At 40.8% G+C, this 24,277-nt stretch overlaps 1 protein-coding gene across 1 annotated transcript; it reads right to left on the minus strand.

Moving 5' to 3' along the window:
- Nucleotides 1-3,987: 3,987 nt before the first annotated feature.
- LOC102306333 (cingulin) lies at nucleotides 3,988-24,049 on the minus strand. Its single transcript, XM_005936062.2, has 21 exons — nucleotides 23,853-24,049; nucleotides 17,040-17,925; nucleotides 16,832-16,929; nucleotides 16,645-16,714; nucleotides 16,457-16,552; nucleotides 15,304-15,425; nucleotides 15,005-15,116; nucleotides 14,560-14,772; nucleotides 12,955-13,103; nucleotides 12,719-12,745; nucleotides 10,561-10,681; nucleotides 10,263-10,475; nucleotides 9,868-10,089; nucleotides 9,523-9,771; nucleotides 9,216-9,386; nucleotides 8,788-8,949; nucleotides 8,323-8,496; nucleotides 8,048-8,166; nucleotides 7,209-7,317; nucleotides 6,934-7,097; nucleotides 3,988-5,575 (listed from the first exon to the last, which is right to left on the minus strand). Exons 2-21 carry the CDS (start codon nucleotides 17,922-17,924, stop codon nucleotides 5,440-5,442), a joined length of 3,612 nt encoding a protein of 1,203 aa, XP_005936124.1. The 5' UTR covers nucleotide 17,925; nucleotides 23,853-24,049; the 3' UTR covers nucleotides 3,988-5,439.
- Between the last annotated feature and the right edge of the window lie 228 nt (nucleotides 24,050-24,277).

A 24,277-nucleotide genomic window follows, 5' to 3' on the forward strand; every position in this document is an offset into this window, starting at 1 on the left:
GATGTGGTTTGCAGCTTTTTCCAAGGGTAGCTGCACAGGCACAGATCACACTCACTACTGATGCACATCCAGTTGTTTTGAAGATTATTCCCAGTCGGCTTTCAAGGTGTAAAGAGTTAAAAATAAGTCGACATTTTACGCATTTCTTGAGTTGTACACATTGTTCTGGGGCATTAAAAAAATGAGTTTAAGCCAAAATTCAAATATAAAAGACTGCATTAAGTTTTTCCTAAATTGAGACTTTAAAATATTGATATCTAACCATGTGACCTGAACAAGAACACAACATTGTCTGACCTGCTATAACTAGGTTAAAAGTGCACTTCTGTGTAATGCAGAGAGGAGCTGACAAACTGATGAAAATAATAATGACGCTATAAGTGTGGTCACATACTTTAGATTATCAAAGTGAAACTTACAGAAAACAATGGCTCATTTCCTGTCTTGAGGGCTGCGGTTACCACTGAGGATGCACAGGTCATGTCCTTACACACAGATAAAAAGGATGAGTCCCTATGGAGTGACTATTTTTTATTATGTTTACTTCTAGGGAGCAAAATCACGAGCTAATCATCTACTAAATTATAACAAACAGAAATACGGGAGGTGGGTTTGAGCAGTTAGTTAGAAAAGTTGAATTTGGGCGCTGTTGTCAGTTTCCTTGTAAAAAAAGAAAACTTACATAACACGCTTTAGTGGAATCATGATATCAGAATCTGGACACAGCCCTCATTTAGTGTTGAACACAAGAAAAGTTATTTTTAAAGCACTGCATGATGACAGTCTTTGCTCCACTCCTTATCTTTTTTATTAATTGTGCACTGCAATTACAACAGAACAACTGAAAACATTAGTCACAGTGTGTGGGTAATTTCACTGCTTGTGTTTTTATTGTGTTTCTACATGTGAAACCCCTGAAGGCAGACAGAAATATTTTCACACCTTCGGCAGGGCAGTTTCTCAACAACAGGAGCCATACGTAACAACAAACACACCACGATTTCTAAAGCCAACACACCCAGCTCTTTGGCAAATCAGCTCTCAGGTTTAATGCTGTGTGCTGGAAAACAGGAATCATATGGAAACCCAATCCCACCCACGGAAAGTATGTTCTAGTCTAGCAAAACAGGTATTGTACAAACATTAAAGGTGTGACTTCATGCCAATAAATTTGTTCCAAGAAAATATTTTAAAGTTCAACTCCCAGTGAGAAGGAAAGGAAAGGCGCATTTTACCTCTTTTGTAGATCAATCGCACAATAACTCCATGGGAGGTAAAATAACTTTGTTAAAAACTCAGCAAGACTTAGTCTGTCTGTGTGTGCCGATGTGCCAAAAAGGATGTAAACACATAAATAACCCAGGGAGTTGGTGAAGTGTTCCCTCCAGGGTGCTGACTTTGATATCTTTTTTAAAAATGCAGCAAAAAAAACCCTAAAGTCATAAAATGTTGTGTCTTAAAGAGCAAAAGCCACAGATTTGTTCCCAGTATAGTGAGGAGAGTTTGCTGATTGTCTCCTTTCATTATTTCACTCATTTGCACTTCTGTAGAAGCTTCCTTGAACTTGTTTTCACGTTGACTCGGTACATTCCTGGAACGCTTCACCCAGTTGTGCTTCTGACACCAACAAACCATCCATCACTGGGCATCACTGGGAGATTCACGGTGCCAGCTCAAACACACTGGCCTATTTGTAGTAACCTGCATTGCACGCCCTAATCCTATTTACACAGTTAGAGCTTCGACAAACAGACGTTTTTAAATTCGTCTTAAGTCTGTCAGGGTGTTGCACAGGTTGGTTTCGGGATTTTCATGCTCTTTGCTGTGTGAATGTCCACTTTTAACAGTGTAATGTTTAATTATGATGATGATAATAATCGTGCAACTGTTTCTTTAAAAAAAAATGATTCCAGTCACACAATAAACAAAGTTAGAGGCAGATTTGGCTTAGAGCGTTACTGTCATGTTTGTGCCAGAAATGTAAAAACATGATGATAACAGTGTACTGAGAGCGCGGGAGCCCAACGCACGGTTGATTTCTGCTCTTCTTCTGATGTCGCTTTGTGAAATGTCAGATTTAACTGAGAAAAGTGTCTTCCAGTTTAATGTTACTAAGTCTTGTTTGCTTGTTGCCTCATCTTTTGTTCTCTAACTGGCCTCATCAATGTGCCAGCATGTCAGTTTGTTCTGGGGTGTTGGAGAATGTATGAGCTGAGTCAGAAAGCTGAAATCTAACAGACAAGAAAGAAAAATATTCATCCAGATTTGACTGACCCCTGTAATCACATGGATGTGTGCCTGTGTTGATAAAATCTTTTATCAGCACAGCAGCTGTGGTTGATTCTGCTCTGCTTGACGGATATCACAGGCGTGATGAGCAGAAACAGTTATGCAACAGGAGACACCCGGAGTCAAAACAACACTCATTTGTGGCCTCTACAACAAGCAAAATGTGCAGTTTTAAAACAATTTATAGCTTGTTGTTCTATTCTGCCACAGAGCGGAACATCAGGGGTGTACTTTGGATCTCGCCCCATGACAGCTCAGACAGACTCCAGCCTCCTGACAACTCTGAACTGGATAAGTGGCAGAAGATGGATGTTGTTCTGTTTGTTATTGAATCTACAAAGTGCCAAGCTAAAATCTGTGTGAATCTGCTGTCATTCTCTCAAGTGTTCATGCAGGATGTATAGGCTACTTCACTCACTTAAGGAAAGACGGGCATTTAAGGACAGCCACAGGAGACTTTTTACCACAGAATAAAAGTACAGCTATGTTAAAACATTTATGAATGAAGTGTAAGTCATGCCTCTGTGTTAGAGCCTTGGGGCAGGTAAACTGAAATAAACAGAAACTGTGTTATCAGAGTTATTAATTACACCTGTGGTTTTCTGTGCACACTGGCAACATGTCATTAAAAAAAAAAAAAAACATTCCTCCAAAAGAACTGGAAGCAGACTGGAATAAAACTGCTTAGAAATCATAGCCAGATCCAAATACGCACTTATCAAACACTAATAGGAAACAGACTTCCGTGGAACTCACCTTTAATTCCTGAGAAGTTTGGTGCTGCTGCCAAAACAAACATGAGCAATCTTTGCGATATTGTATCTTTGGAAGTGATACTATACAGAGAGCATTTATCAACTGCAAACAGGTTTAGATTAGAAGTGACAAATGTTAGTTTGTAGATTTCTGTGTTATATGTGGCAGCTGAGGGTTAATGTCTAGGTGTCTGTGAAGGCTCTGTCATCCAGGTCATGGTAATGTAAGGAGCTTGGAAAGAAAAGCGACTCGACGTCTTTAAGTTATTTTCAAGAAACTTAAAAATTCGTCCAGTTGCTTTTCTTTCCAAGCTCCTTAGGCTAACGTCTGCGGTTACAGATTCCTTCCTTGTATCAACAGTTTAGGCTGCTGCTGGTGTAATGGTGTGGGGGATATTTTTTGGAACACTTTGAGCGCTTGGTACCAACTGAGCATCATTTAGAGCGTATCTGAATATTGTTCTTCATCATGTACGTACTTTTATGACCACACTGTGCTCTTCTGATGGCTGCTTCCAGCAGGATAACGTATCATGTCACAAAACTCAAATCATTTCAAACTGTTTTCTTGAACATGAGTTCACTGTATTCAAATAGCATCCACTGTCACCAGATCTCAATCCAAACCAACAGAGCGCCTTTGGAATGTGGTGGAACGGGAGAATCTCTTCATGGCTGTGCAGCAACACTATGATGCCATCATGACAATATGGACCCTGCTGTCTCAGTCAATGAGAGACACACAGAAAGAGAGGCAGGCTAGGGTACAAAATTCTATCAAGTAAAAACCTTCACTGTGAAGTAGGGCTGTTGTCCTCTTTAAATTAATAGATTTAATGTGGCTTAATTATTGCAATACAAAAAAACAAACAAACTTAATTACAGACAGCTTTAAATGTTTCCAGCCAACAATGACAGCGTACCAGCATCTTTTGATTCAACATGTTTATCTGCATTTAATAAATCATATTCATTACTATTTTCCAGTTTCTCTGAAAACAGTTTTACACTACGGAAAAAAGTGATTTTAACTTCAACTGATTTTTCAAAAATGTTTACAAAATTTAAAAAAAAAAAAAATACATTTACAAAACTCATTGTCAAGTGAATTACAGATGATTCTTTAACAACTTCAAGGCATTATAATTACATACAAAGTAGATACAGCATAAGTTTAACTGGTTTGATATAAGGGAATGCACAGGAGCTGCGCAGCTTTAATCTTCTGACTAATTGAAAATTTTGGCCACTACTTTTGCTCTAAAAGTGAAAACGCTTTTTCATTTCATATTCAGAACAGTTGTTCAGTGAAAAGACTGTTTCCTGTCTGGATGGACCACAAAACCAAAACACTGGAAATCCTGGAAAACCAGGAATCCTCTTGAGATGCAGAAAAGACTCACCAGGTAAGTCTAACCTGAACTTTCACACATTCTTCCCATTTCTCCCATCACACCACAAACAGAATTTATGTCTCTCCCCAAAACAATAAATATAAGATGGCAATTTTGTTATAATTGTACAATTCAGCTTCCCTGTGTATTATTTGACGTTGAATTCTGTCATTAAATGTCTCAAATGTATCGGACATATTCCATAGCTAAAAATTTAAACAAAAACTAAATATTTTTGTTTTCAGTGAAAAAAATCACTTTTTATTCAGAAACAACAAAATGCAATCCACATAAGGTTGTGTTAGTAATTTAACTTTCAGAAAACGTAAGATTTTTTTATGTGAGGTTGTTTGTATCTACAATTAATGCTCGCAGTGTCAACATTTGGTCCACGTTTGTTAGAAAATCTACGTCATTTCTTTGCATTGTGTAGAACAACAGCAGAGGAAAAAAGTCCAACACGTAAATAAGGAAATGATGAGGATTTCACTCAAGGCAAGACGATCAGCTTTAAGTGCTTGACCAGAGGCTTCATCCCTGAAAAGGGCATGATGAACTTGTACCAAAAACAAACAAAAAAAAAAGAAAATCATAAACTGCTTGTTTTTTGTTTTGTTTCAGATTGTATTTCTTCTCATGCAGTTAACATACCGACTTGGTTAGTGATAAGTTTTTGTATGCCGGAGGTTTTTGACTAGTCCCCAGTGTCTGCTGGTGTACAATGTGCATCAAGTGGAGGGATTTCAACTGTACCCTGGAGGACACCTGCGTATATTGAATGCTGAAGGAAATTCCCTCAAATGTTGAGGATGTTTTGTTTCCTTCAATTCATACTGGTATGCAAAAAAAAAAAAAAAAAAGTCATTACCTCCCCAGGTTCCCCTGCCTCATTGTCTGTAGTGCCTTTTGGCTTTACTCCAAGCCTTTAAACTGCACACTCTCCTCCATAGTCTTGGCAGAGTTTTATTTTCCCACCTTCGACCTGCTCTCAGAGCGTTGCTTTAACAGGAGCTGGTCTGAAGGTTGCTCTCTGTGAGGATGGAGGTGATGGTGGAGGAATCGTAAAGACTGTCGTCATCGTCTGAGCTGAGAGCTGATGAATCCAAAGCTGGGCGTATTGCTGCCTGAGTTTTCCTCCTGTGAGACATAATAATCACTATCAGTAACCACATTCACAAAATCAGCTGCCGTCAGGTTTGATAAGGGAAAAAAAGACTGTCTACACAGCTACAGTCATGGCAGGACGTTTACATACACTCATCAGGAATCCACACAGCCTTTAGGCATAGTGTAAAAATCTTTCAATACGGTTGAGGTCAGGGTTTTGGGAATGCCATTCCAGAAGCTTAATGTTTGTCTTTTTTATCCATTTCAAAAAACTATTTTGATTTATGTTTGGGATCATTGTCCTGTTAAAACAAACAACTGTGTCCAAGTTTAAACCATCTAGGTGTTTACATGCTTGACAGCTTGTACAGTGTTTTTACGTTGGAAAGCTTCACCTTTAATCATCCAAACATACCTCATGTCATTGTGGTTAAATAACAAAATCTTTGTGTCATCTGAGGTAAACCGTTTGGGTCTTCTTGGAAAACTGGTGACAGAGCTGAATAACTTGTGCTTACATTATGATTGGTTGAAATCCTGACCTTGGAATCTGCAATTGTTTAGAAATGGCTCCAAGAGACCTAAATCCATAATTCTCATTCTTAGATTTTCACTGAGATCTGTCAAAAAATAATTTTTATGCCAGCAACGAGAAACTATCAACTGTAGTTAACCACGATCACTAATGAGTGTTAATAGGCCTTGGCCTTACCAAATACCAAAGTCAATTTAAACCTAATTCTTGTTTTTTATTAGTCATTGAAGATGCTTGCTGTACAGTCAATCCACCATTGAAGACAGAACAATTCAAAGAAATCTTTAAAAGCCCAAAATGTCCATGTCCATGATGAGTGTACATCAACATCTGAGCACGAGTCTGATCATCCTTAAAGTGGTTGGATACCCCGCCCTCTGCTGGTAAAACCAAAGAACTACATGCAATTCATTGGAACTCGTTAGAGGATGTTTGTAATTTAATTTCCCCTGTGGTATATGAGTAATGTACCGTTTTAGTTTAATGAAATCGCCGATCCACATGTGGCTGATTGCTGGAATGTTTTACACACATCAGACTGTGTAATGCTGCACCTCAGGGAGGCTGTGTGAATCTTTACCATGTGTCTGTATCAATGTGTCACAGCTAAACAATGTGAGTTCACTGATTATTACATCATGTGAATGCAGTTTTTTTTCATTCTGTGACGCAAGTAGGAGGAGATGGTGTCTCTCTCACTTAATATCACACACGCATACACACACACACACACACACACAGCTGTGATAATCTGGCTGCCAAGAAGAGCCTTGCATAATCGTTACCAGAAGCTCACATTGAGTAACAAATTGGAAGAGAAAAGAGGAATGGGACAGGAAAAGGAAGCGCTTACTTAAGCTCAGTCTCCAGTGCTGTGACTCTGGTCTGCAGAGCCTCTTTCAGCTCCATTTGTTCCTCCAGGTCTCTCTGAGCTTTTCTTCTCATTCCGTCTAACCTTTCCAGCTCTGTCTCTCCTTCATCCACCTGCCTCTTCAGAGCCTTCACTCTCAGAGCAAGCTGCAACACCAGTTGACATTTAAGCATGGTTTGCCAGTATGCGTTTCAATTTTTCCACTTTCTGTGAGTGGATTTCTGTATTTACATTCAGCACATGGTAAATATTTATACCTGGTCTCTCTGTTCAGTGTGTGTTTGTCTTTCCTCATCCAGTGTCATATTGAGGTCTTTTAGCTTCCTCTCCAAACGACGTTGTGTTGCCAACACAGTGTTCTTCTCTCTTGAAGTCAGAAAAAGAAAGCAAGACTTCTCAGCTACTGAGCAAAACCGCTTACCAACTCACTGCTGTTACATGTTACAACTAGAAACAGTGACTCAATCACTTGACAGAAAAACGAGCACGACCTAGAAAACCTACAAAACCTACAAAACCAATTTAATGAAACGTTTAATTTACTAGATTTTAGGATTGTCCTGAACAACAACTCATGATCGTCATCAATTAATACCTGTGATGCCATCTGGAACAAAACAGTAGCATACTCTATTTGGACAAAAGCCACATCTCCTAATCGTTTAAATCAGATGTTCTCTGTCACAGGTGTAATTTCAAGCACCTAACCATACAGTCTGCCTTTACAAACTTTTGTGAACAAATGAGTTGTTCAAATGAGCTCACTGAAACTGAGTGTGGTACTGCAATGGTCTGTGACATTTCATCATTTCTGCAAAGTGGAAGCATCTAGGAACCACAGGAATGAAGTGGCAGACTACATAAAATTATAGAGCAGGGTCGCTGAATGCTGAGGCACATTAAGCATAAACGTCAGTGCTCTGGTGGCTCACTAATAACAATGCATAATAATCACTTTTGTGAGTAAGAGGAATGTCAGACTCATTCTTTACATTTCTATACAAAAATCTACAAAAACATTCTCAAACACAGCAATAAATAAATAGTTTCACTATATAGATCAACATGAGTGCAGTAGTTGCTGTTTTCACTGCACCTCTCTTCGCTCCGCAGACGGTCTTCCAGCTCCTGGATTTTGCTTTCCAGCTGGGAGACTCCTACAGAGGAACGCGACTGACCCTCCATGTCAACCACACGACTCCTCAGCTCCTTCAGCTGCAAAGACAGACATGAGCAAATATGACGTTAAAAAGTATAGACATGTTGGATGTAAACCCAAAGGCTTTATTTGTAATTAAATCGATAATACATGAGAGTTAAACAATACTTTGGTTAACTTAGCAAACACAAATTTGGTGCATGTGCACATACATGTCTCTCCATTGCATTCTTGTCCAGCTCCAGGTCCTGCTTCGAGGATCTCTCCTGCATGAGCTCAGAGCGGAGCTGATCGATCTGGTCTCTGCTGCGAGCCACACGATCAGTCAGCATATCCACACTGCTTCTCTCCTCCTCCACCTCCACCTCCAAACGCTTTAGTTTGTCCTGATAGAAACAAGAAGAGATCAGTTTAATAAGCTGCTCAGAGGAGACACCGCTGGAAAAAAACACACTAATAAATAAATCACACTACTTGTGTTTATTAAAATAATCAGCATTTATCATATTTTGATAGCTATGCTACCCTTGATTTATAAATGTAATAGATGTGCAGACTGTCACAGAGTCAGTGCATGCAGAGCACAAGTATTAAAAGCTGTGAGCACAGTATCCATGGGTTACACTCCCAAATGATTCATTCTCCCAAACCAGGAGAGGAGCAGATGAGCCGCTTACCTCCAGGATGCGAATCTCTCGGGTTTTCTCATTGTGGCTGTTTTTGCTGGCCTCCAGCTCTCCCTCCAGGTGGCGCAGCCTGTTGGCGAGCAGCTCTTTATCCAGCTGGTGGTTGTCTCTCTCCTCACATGCAAGAAGCAGCTCCTTCTTCTGCCGTGATATCTAGTTAGAGCGATCAGATTTTTTAGAAATGTCATGCATGTGCTAGAGGAAGTAGAATTAAACCCTTGATTATTATTCAGACAGGATATAGTGCCGTAACAGTTTGGGTTGATTCCTCTTGAAATGAAGGATCATTATACACCATGCAGGGCCTTAATCAGACAGTTTTTTTTCCTCGTTACCTGTCTATACATGAATACAATGAAAAAAAAAAGAAACTCAGTCAAAAGGTTAAAAACACAAGTCCTTAAACCACAGGCACACACCTCTTCCTCCAGTTTCCTTTTATTCATCTGGCTTTTTTCCAGCTCAGAGTGAGCATCGTTTTCGTGACGCTGCACCTCCTGCACTTCCTTGCGTGCTCGCTCTTTCTGTTCTTCCAGTTGAACCCTGAGAGCCTGCGTTTCTTCTCTTAAGGACACGTTTAGAGAGTCATACTGACAGAAGGACGGAGGCAGGCAGGACAAAACAAAAACAGAATGAATTGTGCTGTGTATCCTCCAGTGAGCAGAGAGGACAAGATATAGACTTTTTTTCATTTGAACAGGTATAAAAATGATCCATCCTTCTTACGTCTTTGCTGAGTTTCTCTAGAGCTCTCTCCTGCTGTTGTTTAGTGTCCTCGAGCTGGCTGATGGTCTGTTTGAGGGCCTCCTTGTCCTTTTCTGTATCCTCCAAATGCTGGCTGAGTTCACGGTGCTCCTGGCTCAGCCTGGAGGCTTTCCTCTTAGCCTCATCGAGCTCAGATCTCAGGCCTCTAACCTCAGTGTGGAGTGCGAGCTCTGCCTCTGAGCTCTCTGTAGCATTGCTTTGCAGCTGAGCCTGAGGAAACCACAGAGGACATCCAAATAAGCCTTAATGTGAACAGTTTCCCAGGCATCACTAAGCTGGGTGGTGCTGTAAGGGATGCAACCTTACCTCTAATCTCGAGATTTTCTCTTTTAGACGAGCAGTCGCCTCCTCCTGCTCCTGCTGGGCATCATGGAGCGAGTTAATGTCCAGGTGAGCTCTGCTTAGCTGTGCCTTACTGGTGTCTAGTTCCTCTTCAGTCCATGAGAGCTTCTTTTTGAGCTGGGCAACTTCACCCTGGGCCTCATTAAGCTTCTGCTCTAGCTCTGAGATGGTTGCTGGGTCTGGCAGCTATAGGCAGGAAGACAAAAGATAAACCAGAGGATAAACCACAGTCATTTAAACAGATGATTTTAATACCAAAACTACCACATTCAGAGAAATGTGTCGACCAAACTGGCTAGTTTTTATGATTAAAACAGGAGTTTAAATTATTATTTTTTTTGCTGGGAGATTACACCTACCCGTTTATTTTTCTCTTGTGCTTTAGCAAAGTCCTCCTTGGCCTTCTGTAACTGGCCCTTCAACCTGTCAATCTCATACTTCAGTTCAGCCTCTTGGTTCTGGTGAGATTTTTTCAAAGAGATGACCTCCATGACCTTCTTGTCAAACTCCACCCTCATTTTCTCTACCTCAGACTTGCCCTTCTGCAAATCAGCTTTGCACTGCTGGAGCTCCTAAACAAAAATGTAACATTTTGTTAAACAGATCATTCGGCAAAGCCTCCGTGATCAGATGAAGTATAGCGTTTGTCTACTGCACCTGGCTGAGAGTCTGTGTGTGGCTGGGGTCTGGTGTCTGTTGTTTCATGGAAGTCATTTTGTCTTGGAGTTCCTTTAATTCTTCCTCAAATTCCTCCTTCTCCAGACGGGTCTGCAGGAGTCTATGAAATGTGCACGTGCATCTGATCTTAACCAATCAATCCATATATAATTGTTTTAAATAATGTTTTATTATCTGATCAAGAGCAGTTTGATTGTATTCGTTAATCATTCTGATGTATCAGAATTTGCTTTGCTGTTTTCATGGAGCTAAAAGATTATTTTTAAGTGACACAATAAATTGATTTCCAGCTACCACACAGCAGTCAAATAAATTCACAAGAAAAAAAGTCTATATTATAGTTTTTGCTAAACACACACAAATAAGGCCATCCACACCACTCTTCAGCATCTTAAAATGGACAGTTTATGCCAAAATCTAATTTACACATTTTTCCTCTGTAGTGCTTTTTTTTTTTAATAAATAAAGATTGTGCACGTGAAAAGTGAAAATATTTATTATGGATTGCATTTATATAGTGCTTTTCGAGACCCTCAAGCGCTTTACAATTCCACTATTCATTCACTCTCACATTCACACACTGGTGGAGGCAAGCTACAGTTGTAGCCACAGCTGCCCTGGGGCAGACTGACAGAAGCGAGGCTGCCATATTGCGCCATCGGCCCCTCTGGCCAACACCAGTAGGCGGTAGGTGAAGTGTCTTGCCCAAGGACACAACGACCGAGACTGTCCGAGTCGGGGCTCGAACTGGCAACCTTCCGATTACAAGACGAACTGCCAACTCTTGAGCCACGATCGCCCCAGTTCTTAGATTAAACTGCTGACTGAGTTTAAAAAAAAAAGGTTTTATGGTTATGATTTCTCCATAGACATTAGCAAATAAAATAGATAGATATATACTCTATTAGTTTACTAGGTAGACCCGTTTAACTACTCATTAACACAAATATCCAGTCACATGGCTGCAACTCAATGCATTTAGGCTCACAGCTTTAGACGTGGTCAAAACTGAAGGTGAAACAGCATCAGAATGGGGAAGAAAGATGATTTAAGTTACTTTGAATGTAGCATGGTTATTCGTGCCTAATGGACTGGTCTGAGTATTTCACAAACTGCTGATCTATTAGGATTTTCCGTACTCTGTGTCTCTATGGTTTACAGAGAATGGTCTAAAAAAAGAGAAAATGCCCTGCTGATGCCAGCGGTTAGAGGAGAATAGCCAGAATTCCTTAGGTTGGTGGGAAGGGGGCAGTAACTCACATAATCTCGTATTACAACTGAGATGAGCCTCTAACACACAAAATATTGATCCTTAAAGTAGACGGGCTATTGTATAAAGAAGACCACACCTGGCGCCTCTGCTGCCAGCGAAGAACAGAAAACTGAAGCTAAAATTCACACTGGCTCACTAAAAATGGACAACAGAAGAGGATGCCTGATCTGAGAAGTGTCGATTTCTGCTGTGACATTCAAATGTTGGGGTCCAACACGAAAAGCATGGATCCAGCTTGCCTTGTATCAAAGGCTTAGGTTGCTGGTGTAATAGTGTGGCCTCCACTGCTACAAGAACTCAATTCAACAGAGCACCTTTGGAATGTGGAGAACAGGAGATTCACATCACGGATGGACAGCTGACAAATCTGCAGCAACTGTGCGATGCTATCATGTCGACATGGACCAAAATGTCTGAGGAATGTTTCAGCGCTTTGATCAATCTGTGCTACAAAGGATTCAAAAGTGCTAATTTGTTATTAGCAAGGTGTATCTAATGGACATGGACAAAAGATGTAAATTTGATTTTGGAGTTAACCGTCCGTTTAAAGGTTTATGCTTAGACACTGTTTTACAGTAGCTCAGCCCACTATATCAACACAACGAAGAACAGGAAAATAGAATTTTTTAAGGTTCAAATTGTGACTAGACAACTAGACACATTAAAAGTAGAACTAGAACAAATATGATCCATATTTGATTGTTGGTTTTAGACACAAACACTTGGATTTGGGCTAAAAATAAAATCATGAAATACGTTTATTGAGAGCGAATGGCCTTGACACTATGGACAGTTGTTAGCACAGTTCAGCACATCTACAGCTCAGTAAAGCTAAACAAACACTGTTTAGTTTGCGACTCTCACTGTGTTTCAGGGTGGCTGGGTGTCTCTCTGACAGAGAGGGTGAGAAACATTTACCAGGTAGAATGAGAGAGAAAGAATGGAAACACATTAGTAAAGAGAGTGCAAAGGAAAACATGACAAGATGATGACAAAAATCCATGTCCACGTGAACACTGGAAATGTCAAAGTCAGGTCAGCAATGATGACTAAACACTGCGAATGATACGACTGTTACATCAGAATGTATTAAGACTCACTCTTGTTTAGTTGTTCGAAGTTCGTCTCTGGTCGAATGAAACTGCTCCATCCAGTGGCTGCTCTCATCTCGACAGTCCTCCAGCTGCTGCTGCAGGGAGCGAACTGACGCATTTACACGCAGGCGCTCTGCTTCAATCCCTGCATGAGACTTAAGTAGGAGACAGAAAAACTGATCACCTGTTGTGTCATTTCTCTTTCGTAGCGTGTGTTAAATCTCTCTTTTTGCATTTGAATGGCTTTTCCTTTCAAATATTCAAGTAAAACTCAACAAATGCTGCACTTTCACAAACACACAGAAAAGCTTTCATCTCAGTCCTTGAAAAGGCTATCGAAATTAAATCATTTTCTGTTGTATGAACCATTTTCAGTATTAAAATCCTTCAACTTGTTTTAGAAATATAAAGCAGCAGCAGTATGGCTTCATACTGAGAAAGAGCTCTACAGATGTGATGTTTGTGTGTTGGTGAAGAAGTATAGAGAAGGTCAGAAGGAGCTGTGTCTTATGGATCGAGAGCGAGCATATGATAGTAGCAAAGAGTCAGGAGTAGCAGAGAAGCATGTGAGGCTTGTGCAGGACATGTATGAGGACAGCGAGACAGTGGTGAACGGCTGGAGTGACAGATGGGTTTACATCAGGGATCAGCATTGAGCCCATTCTTGTTTGCGATGTGGACAGGTTAACAGATGAGGTCAGCCAGAAATCACTGGGGACTGTGATGTTTGCAGTCGACACTGATCTGTAGTAAGAGTAGCGAGCAGGTGGAGGTATGCTCTGGAGAAGAGGAATGAAGGCTCGCGGAATCAAGACAAAGTACATGTGTGTGAATGAGAAAGAGGCAGGTATAACAGCGAATATGCGAGGAGTAAATATAGTGAAGGCAGACGAGTTTAAATACCTGGGGTCAAAGCAGCAGACAGTGCACAAGAGAGGAAAAAAAAGAGTGCTGGAAAGGTGGAGCGGATAGCAGTAAGAGTGAAAGGAAAAGGTTACAAGATAGTGAGATCTGTTTTAATGTATGGTTTGGAGACGGTGGCACTGACATTGAGATTTTTATTAGGAGTGACCAGAATGGACAAAATTAGAAACGAGTACATTAATGGAAGCGCTCGGGTCAAGCAGACAAAGAGAGGCTACGCTGAGATGGTTTGCTTATGTGCAGAGGAGGAATATAGTGGTACAAAGGATGCTGAAGATGGAGCTACCAGGCAGGAGGAGGAAAGAGAAGACCACAGAAAAGGTTCGTGGATGTAGTGAAGGAGGACATGCGGAAGGTTGGTGTGATAGAAAAGGAGGCAGATGATCCAATGTGGTGACCCCTAAACCAAGCAGCTGAAAGAATGAAACAACCTCCTTGCTGCTGTTTCTTAAGAATTACAGGCTGTTTGACCAATTTCAGTTTTTTAACTTATTTTTCTTCTTTATTTTTAACATGGCTGTACATATAAAATGTTTTGTACCTACATAACTTTTATTCTTTATCCCGGTGCATTAGCGTGGCAGGATAATGATGACAGAATAGAATTTCCTGGATCAATAAAGTATTTATCCATCTTTCTACATGCCAACTGTAAGTGATGCTAAGTTTGCTACTGTGAGTGCACACCTGAGACACCTGCTCCATGCTGCTACGGAGCTTGTCCATATCCGCACTGTACTGCTCTCGCAGCGCCTCAATCTCTTTGTCATGTGATGCCACCTCTTCCTTCAGAGCGCCCTTCAAAGCTGTAAGCTCCCTCTCTCTCTGTCGCAGTGTCTCCTCCAGCTTCTTTTTTAGTTGCAAAACTTCCATCAGCTGCGCCTGACAAGAAACCAGATCCTGCACATGCAAGGGAAATACAGCATTAACCTGATAACTCTGACCACTCGCTCATAAAAATGTCTTAAATGAACATCAACTTCCTGTTTCAGAGTAAAGGATTTTTCAAAAGAGTGTAAAAAATAGAAGCTACACAGTAGTTTATTTAAAAAGTGGGGTGAGATAAACGATCCCGGTGCATCAGTGTTTGTGTGTGTGTGTGTGTGTGTGAGAGGCCAAATGTCTGAGATACCGTCTTGTTGCTGCTCTCTCTTCTCAGCTCATCTTGAAACTCAGCCATCTGGTCCTCCATATCTCTGACCCGCTTCTCAGCGTTTTCTCGATCCATACGCAAATGAGTCAGCCTTCAAGGAAATGAGAATAAAAACACGCCTGTGAGGGATTCTTTGAATATAACCGGCACATTTGTTTTGTGAATAAGCTACAGTAGTTGCTTGTGTCATCCAACAGTCTTGCATGTAGCAGTACCATGCCCTTTGCTGCTTTCCCTTGTAAATGTGTTTGCGTGTGTGCATGCCATTATGGTCTTACTCCGATTGTGTTTCGTTTAATTCATTTTTCTTCCGGTCCAGCATCTCCTGGAGTTGCAGATTTTCATCCAGACAACTCTCCAGCTCTGCTTTCAGAGCAGGATCAGAATTGCTAACAGAGTCCTACACACAGACAGACATGATGAATAAATGAGGGCAGTGAAACATAACACCGTCTGCTCTGCTGGCATAAACAATGGGCTTTTAGGAAATGTTGAAGCAGGGTTGCATTTGTGCACCAATCAATATGTGTAAGAGATTTAAGTTATAAAGAGCTATTAGAGATTAAGACCTGCCCAGCTTCCTTAAGACAACATATAATGGGTAATTATTTAGATTAGTGTGTGTGTGTGTGTGTGTGTGTGTGTGTGTTGCTGACCCGACCAGAGAGCTTAAGGGATTAATCTGAGGATTAATCTGAAGCACACTCCAAGCTAAGGAACCCCCCAGTCCTCCTGGTAAGATTTGTTAAAAAGGCACAAAAACTCAGAGGACAGTTTCTGAGTCGATTTGGTTGGTGGAGTAGCTGCTCTCATTCCAAGAAGAGTGGCTTGAGTGTTTATGTGAAGCACTAGATGTGATCCGTGTAATCAGAAACGAGTTACTCTGGTAGGATACTCTGAATGTTAACACCTTCTTGAGGCTGATTTGAGAAAAACTAGTCAGGTCCAACAAGACACCGAAACTACAGGAACCGTCTTAAAATCTAGTGCACAGTTTCCACTGAAACTGAAGATAATGTGACTACAGATATGGTTCAAAGTTCACATTATGGCTCAATTTGTCCTACTCATTATTATTATCATAATGTGTCACTTTAACACTGCTGAAGTTTTAGTTTAGTGTAAATTTCCTTACTCAGTGCCAGTTTACTGAACCAGTCAGCTCAAGGTATTTATATTGAACTGCAAAGGATCGTTGGGACCACCCCAACAATCAGATGATAAAGCACTTAGCAACGTTTGGGAGAAAGAACTCCCTTTTAACACAAAGAAAACTCGACCGATTGGAGGGTGAGGGGACCAAAAAGAGAGCAAAGAGGAGCACAGTGACACCAAAAAACAGTAAATAGGACAAAATACAAACTACAAGAAAGACACGAAAGTATAGATATCAATATCTCTGTCTTACTTCTTTTTCTATGCTCCACTTACCTTCCTTTCTTCCAGCAGTGCAGTTTGTAGTGCAACCACCTTTTCCTCAAGCTTTCTTTTCTCACTCATCCACTCCTCCCTCATGCTTTGTTTGGGCTGTCAACATAGTGGACATAGATGAAAACGGTCTCTTCAGTGGACAGCAAAAGAAAAACTTATAGAATTTGACACTTTCAAAACAAGCAAACCTTAAGGTGCTGAATGTTCTGGAAGATGAGCTTTACTTTGTGCCTCACGATGACATCGGTTTCACTACTCCTGTGAAAATGAGAAACTGGTCAAATGACGAATTTACAAACACGTAACTATTTGCTTTTCTACCATTTTATTTAATTAGCTGAATGCGAGCAGAGCTAATAACATGGAAGCACGTACCCTTGTCTCAGGATGTTGTATATGGTCTTCATGGCCTGCTCCTCCTCGCTGCTCAGCTCTGCACTCTGACCCTGGTCCAGCAAAAGGTCAGGGGTCACCTTAAGATATAGATCAGAAAACTACTCTTGCAATAGTGCACGGTTTACGGTGGTCAAAGCTCACTGAAAATCTACTTTATTGTGCAACCACAAATAAAACCAATTCTTACTTGTGCCTCAGTCAGATTTGGTCGTTGTGGCTCCAGTGAGGCCCACTGATTCGCTGGCTGTCCAGGAATTTTGGTGACATTGCCCTGGCTGCGCCTCAAGCTGCTGTGAGTTGGCGATGGGGGTGAGGTGTAGGGATTGGCGGTGGTGAGAGGAGATGTAGCTCCTGGACGTTGCTGGGCAGGGGGCAGTCCTCTCTGCTGGCCTCCAGCATTAGCACTATCAAACCTGTTTATTAACTTGTTGACAGACGTCTGTCTCTTGTTAGAGTGTAGCTCGTTTGGCTGAGGAGGGGGCTCGGGACTGTCCCTCACTGACCCCAGTGACCTGTTAAGCCCTGCCTGATAAGAACCGTGCCAGATATTTCTTTCAGTGCCCCTCTCTCTATCACTGACATGCCACCCCTGCTCTCTATCTCCCCTTACTCCAATTCCTCCATCCAGATTCCCATAACTACCAGACTTTCCATCTCCTGGTGGTCTAGATAACTGATACTCCTCGTTACTCGGCCCTCCATCCCTGTCGAGAAGCGACCCATGAGACTGAGCCCGGCGTAGTAGCCCTCCCTGCTCTCCTCCTCCTATGTAACCTCCCTCTGTTCCTGGCTCTGCCTTCCCTCTGTTCCGAGGAAGGCTATTATAGCCAGAGGAGTACTCGGTCTTGAGCTGAACCCCATATGAATCTCCTTTTTGTCCATCCTTCAGAACCACATATGGTTGGCCAGCAATTCCCTGCACTCTGACTGCTACACCATATTTAGATGTGGTCTGAGTCTTGGTCTTGGGCTGGGGTGCAGGCTGCCCTCCACCATTCTGATAGTCATTGATGAAGCGGATCTGGACACCATAGTCCACCGGGGTCGTCTGACCTGAAGATGGTGTGGTCATACTGGCAATAGTAGAATAAGAAGAAGTTAGATATATTTTTGTAATTAAAAAAAAATAAATTCTGGTTTGAGACTAACAGTACTGTGCCAAGTATTAAGCGCGCCCTCATTTCTTTATATTTTTCTTCCAGTGAGCCAGACATTCTTGTGTTTTCTTAACATGGCCTTGAACAATAGCGCTCCAGGCTTGCTGAAGGTCCTTCAAATTTTGTCTTTGAGCACCAACTACTTTTTCACTCAAGTCCTTGACATTTTCTTTTGCCAAGCAGCAGCCCCCCCAAAAAAACAATCATGGGCAGCTGAACAGTATCTGAAATTCATGTCCTTAAGAAAGGAAGAAATGTGTCAGCAAAGACCTGATACAGAACCTAAAAGATGCATCTGACCCCTTCAGTTGATCCATCTACTGCTTTCCAAAGCCTCGTCAGACTGATGAGGCTTCATGCAATACCATCTAGAATTACTCTGACTGGCAGCAGCTTTATTTTTCAGCTTGAAACACACTGCCAATGTAGTAAAAGCATACCTGGATGGAAAAAAAAAACCCCACATTGGAACACTATTGGTTATGGATTGACCTCCCAGAGCCTAGACCTCAACATTATTGAAGCAATGTGGAATCATCTTAACAGAGAAAAGAACAAAAGAGCTTTGAATGTCTGTTAAGAAGCCTGGAGAACTATTCTTAAAGACTACTTCAAGACATGGCAAAAAAGCTCACCTAAGAGAGTTAAAGCTATGAATGAAGATGTTCATGATTTTCAACATGCAAACTCTGTTTCTGATATTTTGATTTCTATATGCTGTATTTCCATTAATGTTTTACCTGTAATATTAAATGTCTGCACCAAATTTTCTTCAATCAAATTACATTTTAGGTATAACCCCCTCATGACACACAGATCTTTTGTTTCATTTGATTTTTTTGGCTCAGTTTTTTTTTTGCCAGTTTCTCTCTTGTATGTTTTTATATTTCATCTATATGATTTAAAAGTGCAGGTACAACAATATATACCTTATATGAATGTTTTAGATTTTTTTTAAAAAAGGGAAATGATCAAAGATACTTGTACTTTGCTTTCCATGAGGACATTGACTTCTGGACCACCAATAATGGACAACCTGCTTTGTTACAACCACCCTCTAGATAAAATTCTGTGACTCTACCAAAGTATGACTACATAACAATGTTGCACATCAAGCTTTTATTCTGATAAGATGGTTACTTCTATCAGCTGTATTACTGTATTGAAGCAGGGAGGGAAAAACTTAGAGGAATTTGTGCATGTGTCAGATTTTTCCCAGAATAGAAAGAGATTTCTACATGCAGGGTTTAGCTGAGGTATATGTGTGCAAGTGTTCCCACACCTCAAATAGAAAATGAGTAATACTGAAAAATATATGGTGAGAGCCACACCTCAAACATCAGCTGATAATAACTTTGAGTAAATAGCAGTCTTTGATGTCATTAAGATACTGTGACTCATCGTTCATCCACCTGACCTGCACACATGAGATTATTTTTCACTGTAAACTGTAAGGCCATTTTTTAGTGTCAAAAAAAAAAAAAATCTCATGGTTCTATAACAAGACTGATTGTTTATTAAAAACAGATCTTCATATAGTTATTTGCTGTTTGTCAAGTATAATATTAGTGTCAGCTTTAAAATTCCTCAAATTGTGAAAACAAATGTATAGACAGTAGACTTTAATTAACAGGTAATTCTGAAAAGTAAAAAATAAGAGACACAAACTTCCTTTTAAAATACGTGTTCTGAGATTTATAGGCGCTTTCTAGCTCTTTACTGCTTATGTGGACTTTAACCTCAGTGCGCTCCATTAGTCATTAACCTGAGAGCACACACCCACATATCACTTTCCCCTGTGAGGACAAACTAAGCCTTCTGAAGCTCTTCGAAGTTTCCAAATCTAATTCCCTCAACTGAACTTTGACACCTTGAACACAGACAGCTACTACAGCAACTAGTCAAGTGTCACTACTGCTTTCATTAACTATATCTGAAATTTCTCAATTCGTCTTTTTCTTGACTGCCTAATCCTAACTTTTTACACTTCCTGAATACACAAAATGAGGATTTCTAAAATAATGCTTCCATTCATCGTACTTGTTTAAGCTTAGTCACTGCCAGCCTTTTTCATCACTACTGGTAATAACTTGTTTTAGGTCACCCAGTAAACCCCATCCCCCAGGACAGCACAATAGCATGGTTCATTCAACTCTCTCCCAAACTATTACAAAACTACCCCCCACCTCTGCGCTCTGCACCTTCCATTTCCTGTCTGCAGCCTTTGGAGGTGACAGACAGAAAGTGGGCTGGGAAACAGAGAGGGAGGGTGAAGTGAGAAAGAAAGAGAGAGAGAAACACTCCACTTTTCTCTTCTTATCAGTGCTGAGTGTGATAAAATCCAAAGTCAAGCTGTTCCTCCGAAACAACCCTCCCTCTCCTCCAGTCCTTACAAAGGACTGGCTACAAAAGTAGCCATCGAATAGATAACTATTTCCACAGACACATACTTCCATAAATTATTGCAACACTTTTTAAAAATTTCTATACTAACTTTTTAATCTGTATGACAAGACAAACCAGCCAAGCTCCTCTGAGATAGAAGTGAGACAAGCAGGAGTGGTAACTATGAAAAGGGGTTTTATATATGAAGCAGTTTCGGAGCAAGATAAGAAGGTAATGACTGGCCCAGCAATGAATGGAGTGACGTCACTGAGAATGACCTTCGAAGGTATCTGTGTGCAGCTGGTCGATTTTTTTCACCCTTTGGGAACCACAGAAGAAGTGCCGTGTGTCACAACAAGTTTGTGAAGCCGAGCATAAAGTTTTCAGCCCACTCTTGTAAACCAAGGTCAACCAAAAGTGTGGTCCACTGACGACTGCAGCACAGACACGCAAGATATTACTAGTTAGTGCACTCTTTGATTTAATGGGACATACTCATCTAAACTGGTGTGACCCGTAAAGCAACAAGTGAGCCAAACTGATGTAAAGAAACCAAACTGTAAAACAGAAACATGTCTGTCTGAGAATATCTGTTTATTTGTCACAGAAGAGGAAGGCACTTCCAGCTCCGACAGCGGGACGAGGTTGAAGGAGAACTCATCCCATTGTCCAGCTGATGTGGGGCGGAAAATGAGGGCAGCAATTCTGGAATGCTATAACTACCCCTGCTGCTCCTGCCCCTTTCTCTTCTGTCACACTGTCCATCTGATTAAAAGAAGTCATTTTCAATACTTAAATTTTGCTTCTAGGCTTCACTCCAAAGTTTTTTTTCTCCCCAGCACTCTAAATAAACATGCTTTCTATACTGAGAGTAGGATGGCAAACAAGCTCTCCTTTGATCTTAAACTCGTGATGTGAAACTAACATGTCACACCTAAGGTGATTGTTTCAGGTCTGTAAAACACAGAAATTATTATTTTTTTTAAATACAGAAAGCAATCCATTACCCAATAAGCGACTAAACAGTGTTCACTCTGGAGATCCAGAATCTTAACTATGAGTATTGCAACTTTAATAAGAGACCAGCTTTGCTTGCACAGCTATATCTGGAGCTTTTGTAATTTCATGAGAGACGTGCTACCCTGCAGTTATGCTGACGAGCCTGTGGCCTCAAACTCAATTCTCAAAAGGTAAATTGAATTGAAGCTGCTTTCATTTTAAGACCTAAGGTGGAAAGGAAAAGAAAAAAAGAATTAGGACATCAGAATGGGCGAGGAGAAAAATTAAACAACGACAACGTGTGAAATCACATGTCTCTGCTGACTCAGAATCCACATGGATAATGTGATAGCGTCATCTCTAGACTGGCCCAAAAATGACACAGCTGGAGATGGCAGACAAGGGTGATGGCAACATGTGCCAAAAACATATCCTTAGGGTGTAAAAACAACCCTTCATGCCAAAACGTAAGCACTACAAATACGTAAGCACGTGCTATGCTTTTAAGTAAAGCCAGTCTTCTCTCGTTCTCGTACGAGAACAGCTTTGCATGAGTCACAGTTCAAAACAAACCTTGTTTATCCTATACTGGTCTTTGGTTTCACTCCTCAATTAATAAACACCCGAAACAATTCATTTAGCTGCTCTCCCTTTAAACTTTCTTTTTATTGGCTACCAAAAGCAAACAGAAGGTTTGAAGACCAAGTGGGCGGAGCTTCTGTCCTCATAAAGCCACAAAACTGGACTTGGCAGAAAAAGTTTTTCTAATTACACATCTTAAGCAGAAAAATAATAATGTGCTTTACTACTTCTGTAAAAAATAAAAAAAAAATTAAAAAAAATAAAGCAATAATTAAGATTTTTGCTTCCAAAACAGAATTTTGATTAAAGAACTTTTAAAGAACAGAAACATAAAAATGATTTTGGTTACCGATGCTGTTAATTTAGGGCAGATGTGCCATAAACCCTACAATGCGCAGGGGTCTAATAAATTTGGTAAGCATTGTATAAACGTCTTAAGAATGAAAATATAAACGTCTGTGTGCTGAATGAGGTTGAAAGCGATGGAAAACAGCCAGACACTAAACAAGGAAGAATCAAAACACCATATCTGAAAATATTTGCCTTTAAAAAACCCCAAACAAAACAAATCAATTCAAACTGTCATCAACTCATTGCTAGTTGGACTATTTGAGAGCTAGTTTACAGCATGCTATAAAGCTGGCATATGGATGCTGTAAAGACACATTTAATCCTCCTTTTCTTGCAAGTGAATCATAAAGTTTTACAGGACTGTCCTGCAAATCACAAATGTGATCATGTAAGCAACAGAGATGCAAGTGCTGTACTCTCTCTTCTGCTTTTAAAGGACAGTCAGGTACTCAGTCCTCAGAGTATACTCCCTCTCCATTACATTCTTGACATAACACCAAGCCCTCATCCTCTTTCACCCTCAAACAAACACCCATTTATTCCTCTTCTCAGGCCAAAGGAGTTCATTGGCATAACAATGTATAAAAAAATGACACAAAAGTAGGAGCACATAAATACACCCCTCCCTTTTCCAAATTCCTGACACTGGTCTCTCTGTCCTTTACACATACAGGGGCGGAAAGTGTGTCAGTGTGGGAGACTCACTTTATGGCGTTTTATCTGCACACTTGAGTGTATCAGCTGCTTGTACGTGTAACACGGCACAGGTCTTTATCTGTTAGTCCAATGTGAGGCATTCCCACCACATTACGAGTTCTGAAACTGTACCCGAAGCTTTGCAGGCTCAATGCTATAATTAGTGAAATTCATGACCCAATCCATGAGCCTTTCCCCACCTCAAAACTATAATCTGCTATTCCTTCTTGCCCGTGTCATCAGTTTCACATGAGCTGTGAAGAGAACAAAAGAAGGTGTACTCTAAATGCATGTTTATCCATTGTTTACCCGGGTTCAATCCTTTAATGGTTTCCCTACAGTTGCATTTATCCCTTTGAGCTATGTGCTAAAAACCTTCCTCCTGTACCGTTGTTCCAGTGACAGATCGCCTGGTCTCACAGGTGTACACAGAAACACCTGGCTCATTTCTAAACAACTTAATGGTTTTAAAAGTTAAACCTCTGACATTAAGCCTACCTTCGCTATTCTTACAGTTGTCTTAAAGAGACGTATTATTCTGTTTTATTTGTCATTTGGTTCCCCTCATTAACGGGCAAATCCAAAAGTTATCTTGGAGTAACGTTAGCTGGTAGCGCTGTTTCTCTCGAACCATCGTTAGCTGCTCAGCTACACTGGCTCACAGTGACACAATACCAAAATAAACTATTAGATAACTGCCATAAATCAAAAATAAGTGCCGTTTGGCAGCACCAGAAACCCACAAAGCGTCAAAGTAACTGTCCGAGGAGCGGCGCCTGTCTGGTTTAGCTGTCTGGCTATGAGAAGTCCCAAACCCAGCGTGAACTTACCTCTTTTTTCTGAACTTAATCTTCTGCTCCTCTCGTATCCTCTCGCCTCCTGTATGCCGATAATAATTTAGATATATTGACTGACATCCATTAAAACCCACACGGAAACGTGAACAGAAATACCTAACTCCTACGGAAATTATCACAGCAATAAGTTCATTATGCTGCTGCTGGGAATGCAACCTGTTACCTTTTTGTCAGGGATGTAAACGTTCCGCCCAGCCCCGCCAAGCACGGCGCTGCGATTGGACCGTTTCGCTGGCTTGGGCGGGGCTATTGATACTGTCTAGGGTTGTAATTGGTGAAACCTCCATGCCAATCATTCCTTGTTTCTGTACCATTTTTTCACCTTTTTTGCTGAAAAATGGAACTTGTATTTTTTTTCCAAATAATGACCCGCGTAACCTAGATAAACAAGACTCTTC

Source organism: Haplochromis burtoni, unplaced genomic scaffold (assembly GCF_018398535.1).
Source record: "Haplochromis burtoni strain Fernald_Lab_line unplaced genomic scaffold, NCSU_Asbu1 Contig_204, whole genome shotgun sequence".
Taxonomy (NCBI): Eukaryota; Metazoa; Chordata; class Actinopteri; order Cichliformes; family Cichlidae; genus Haplochromis; species Haplochromis burtoni.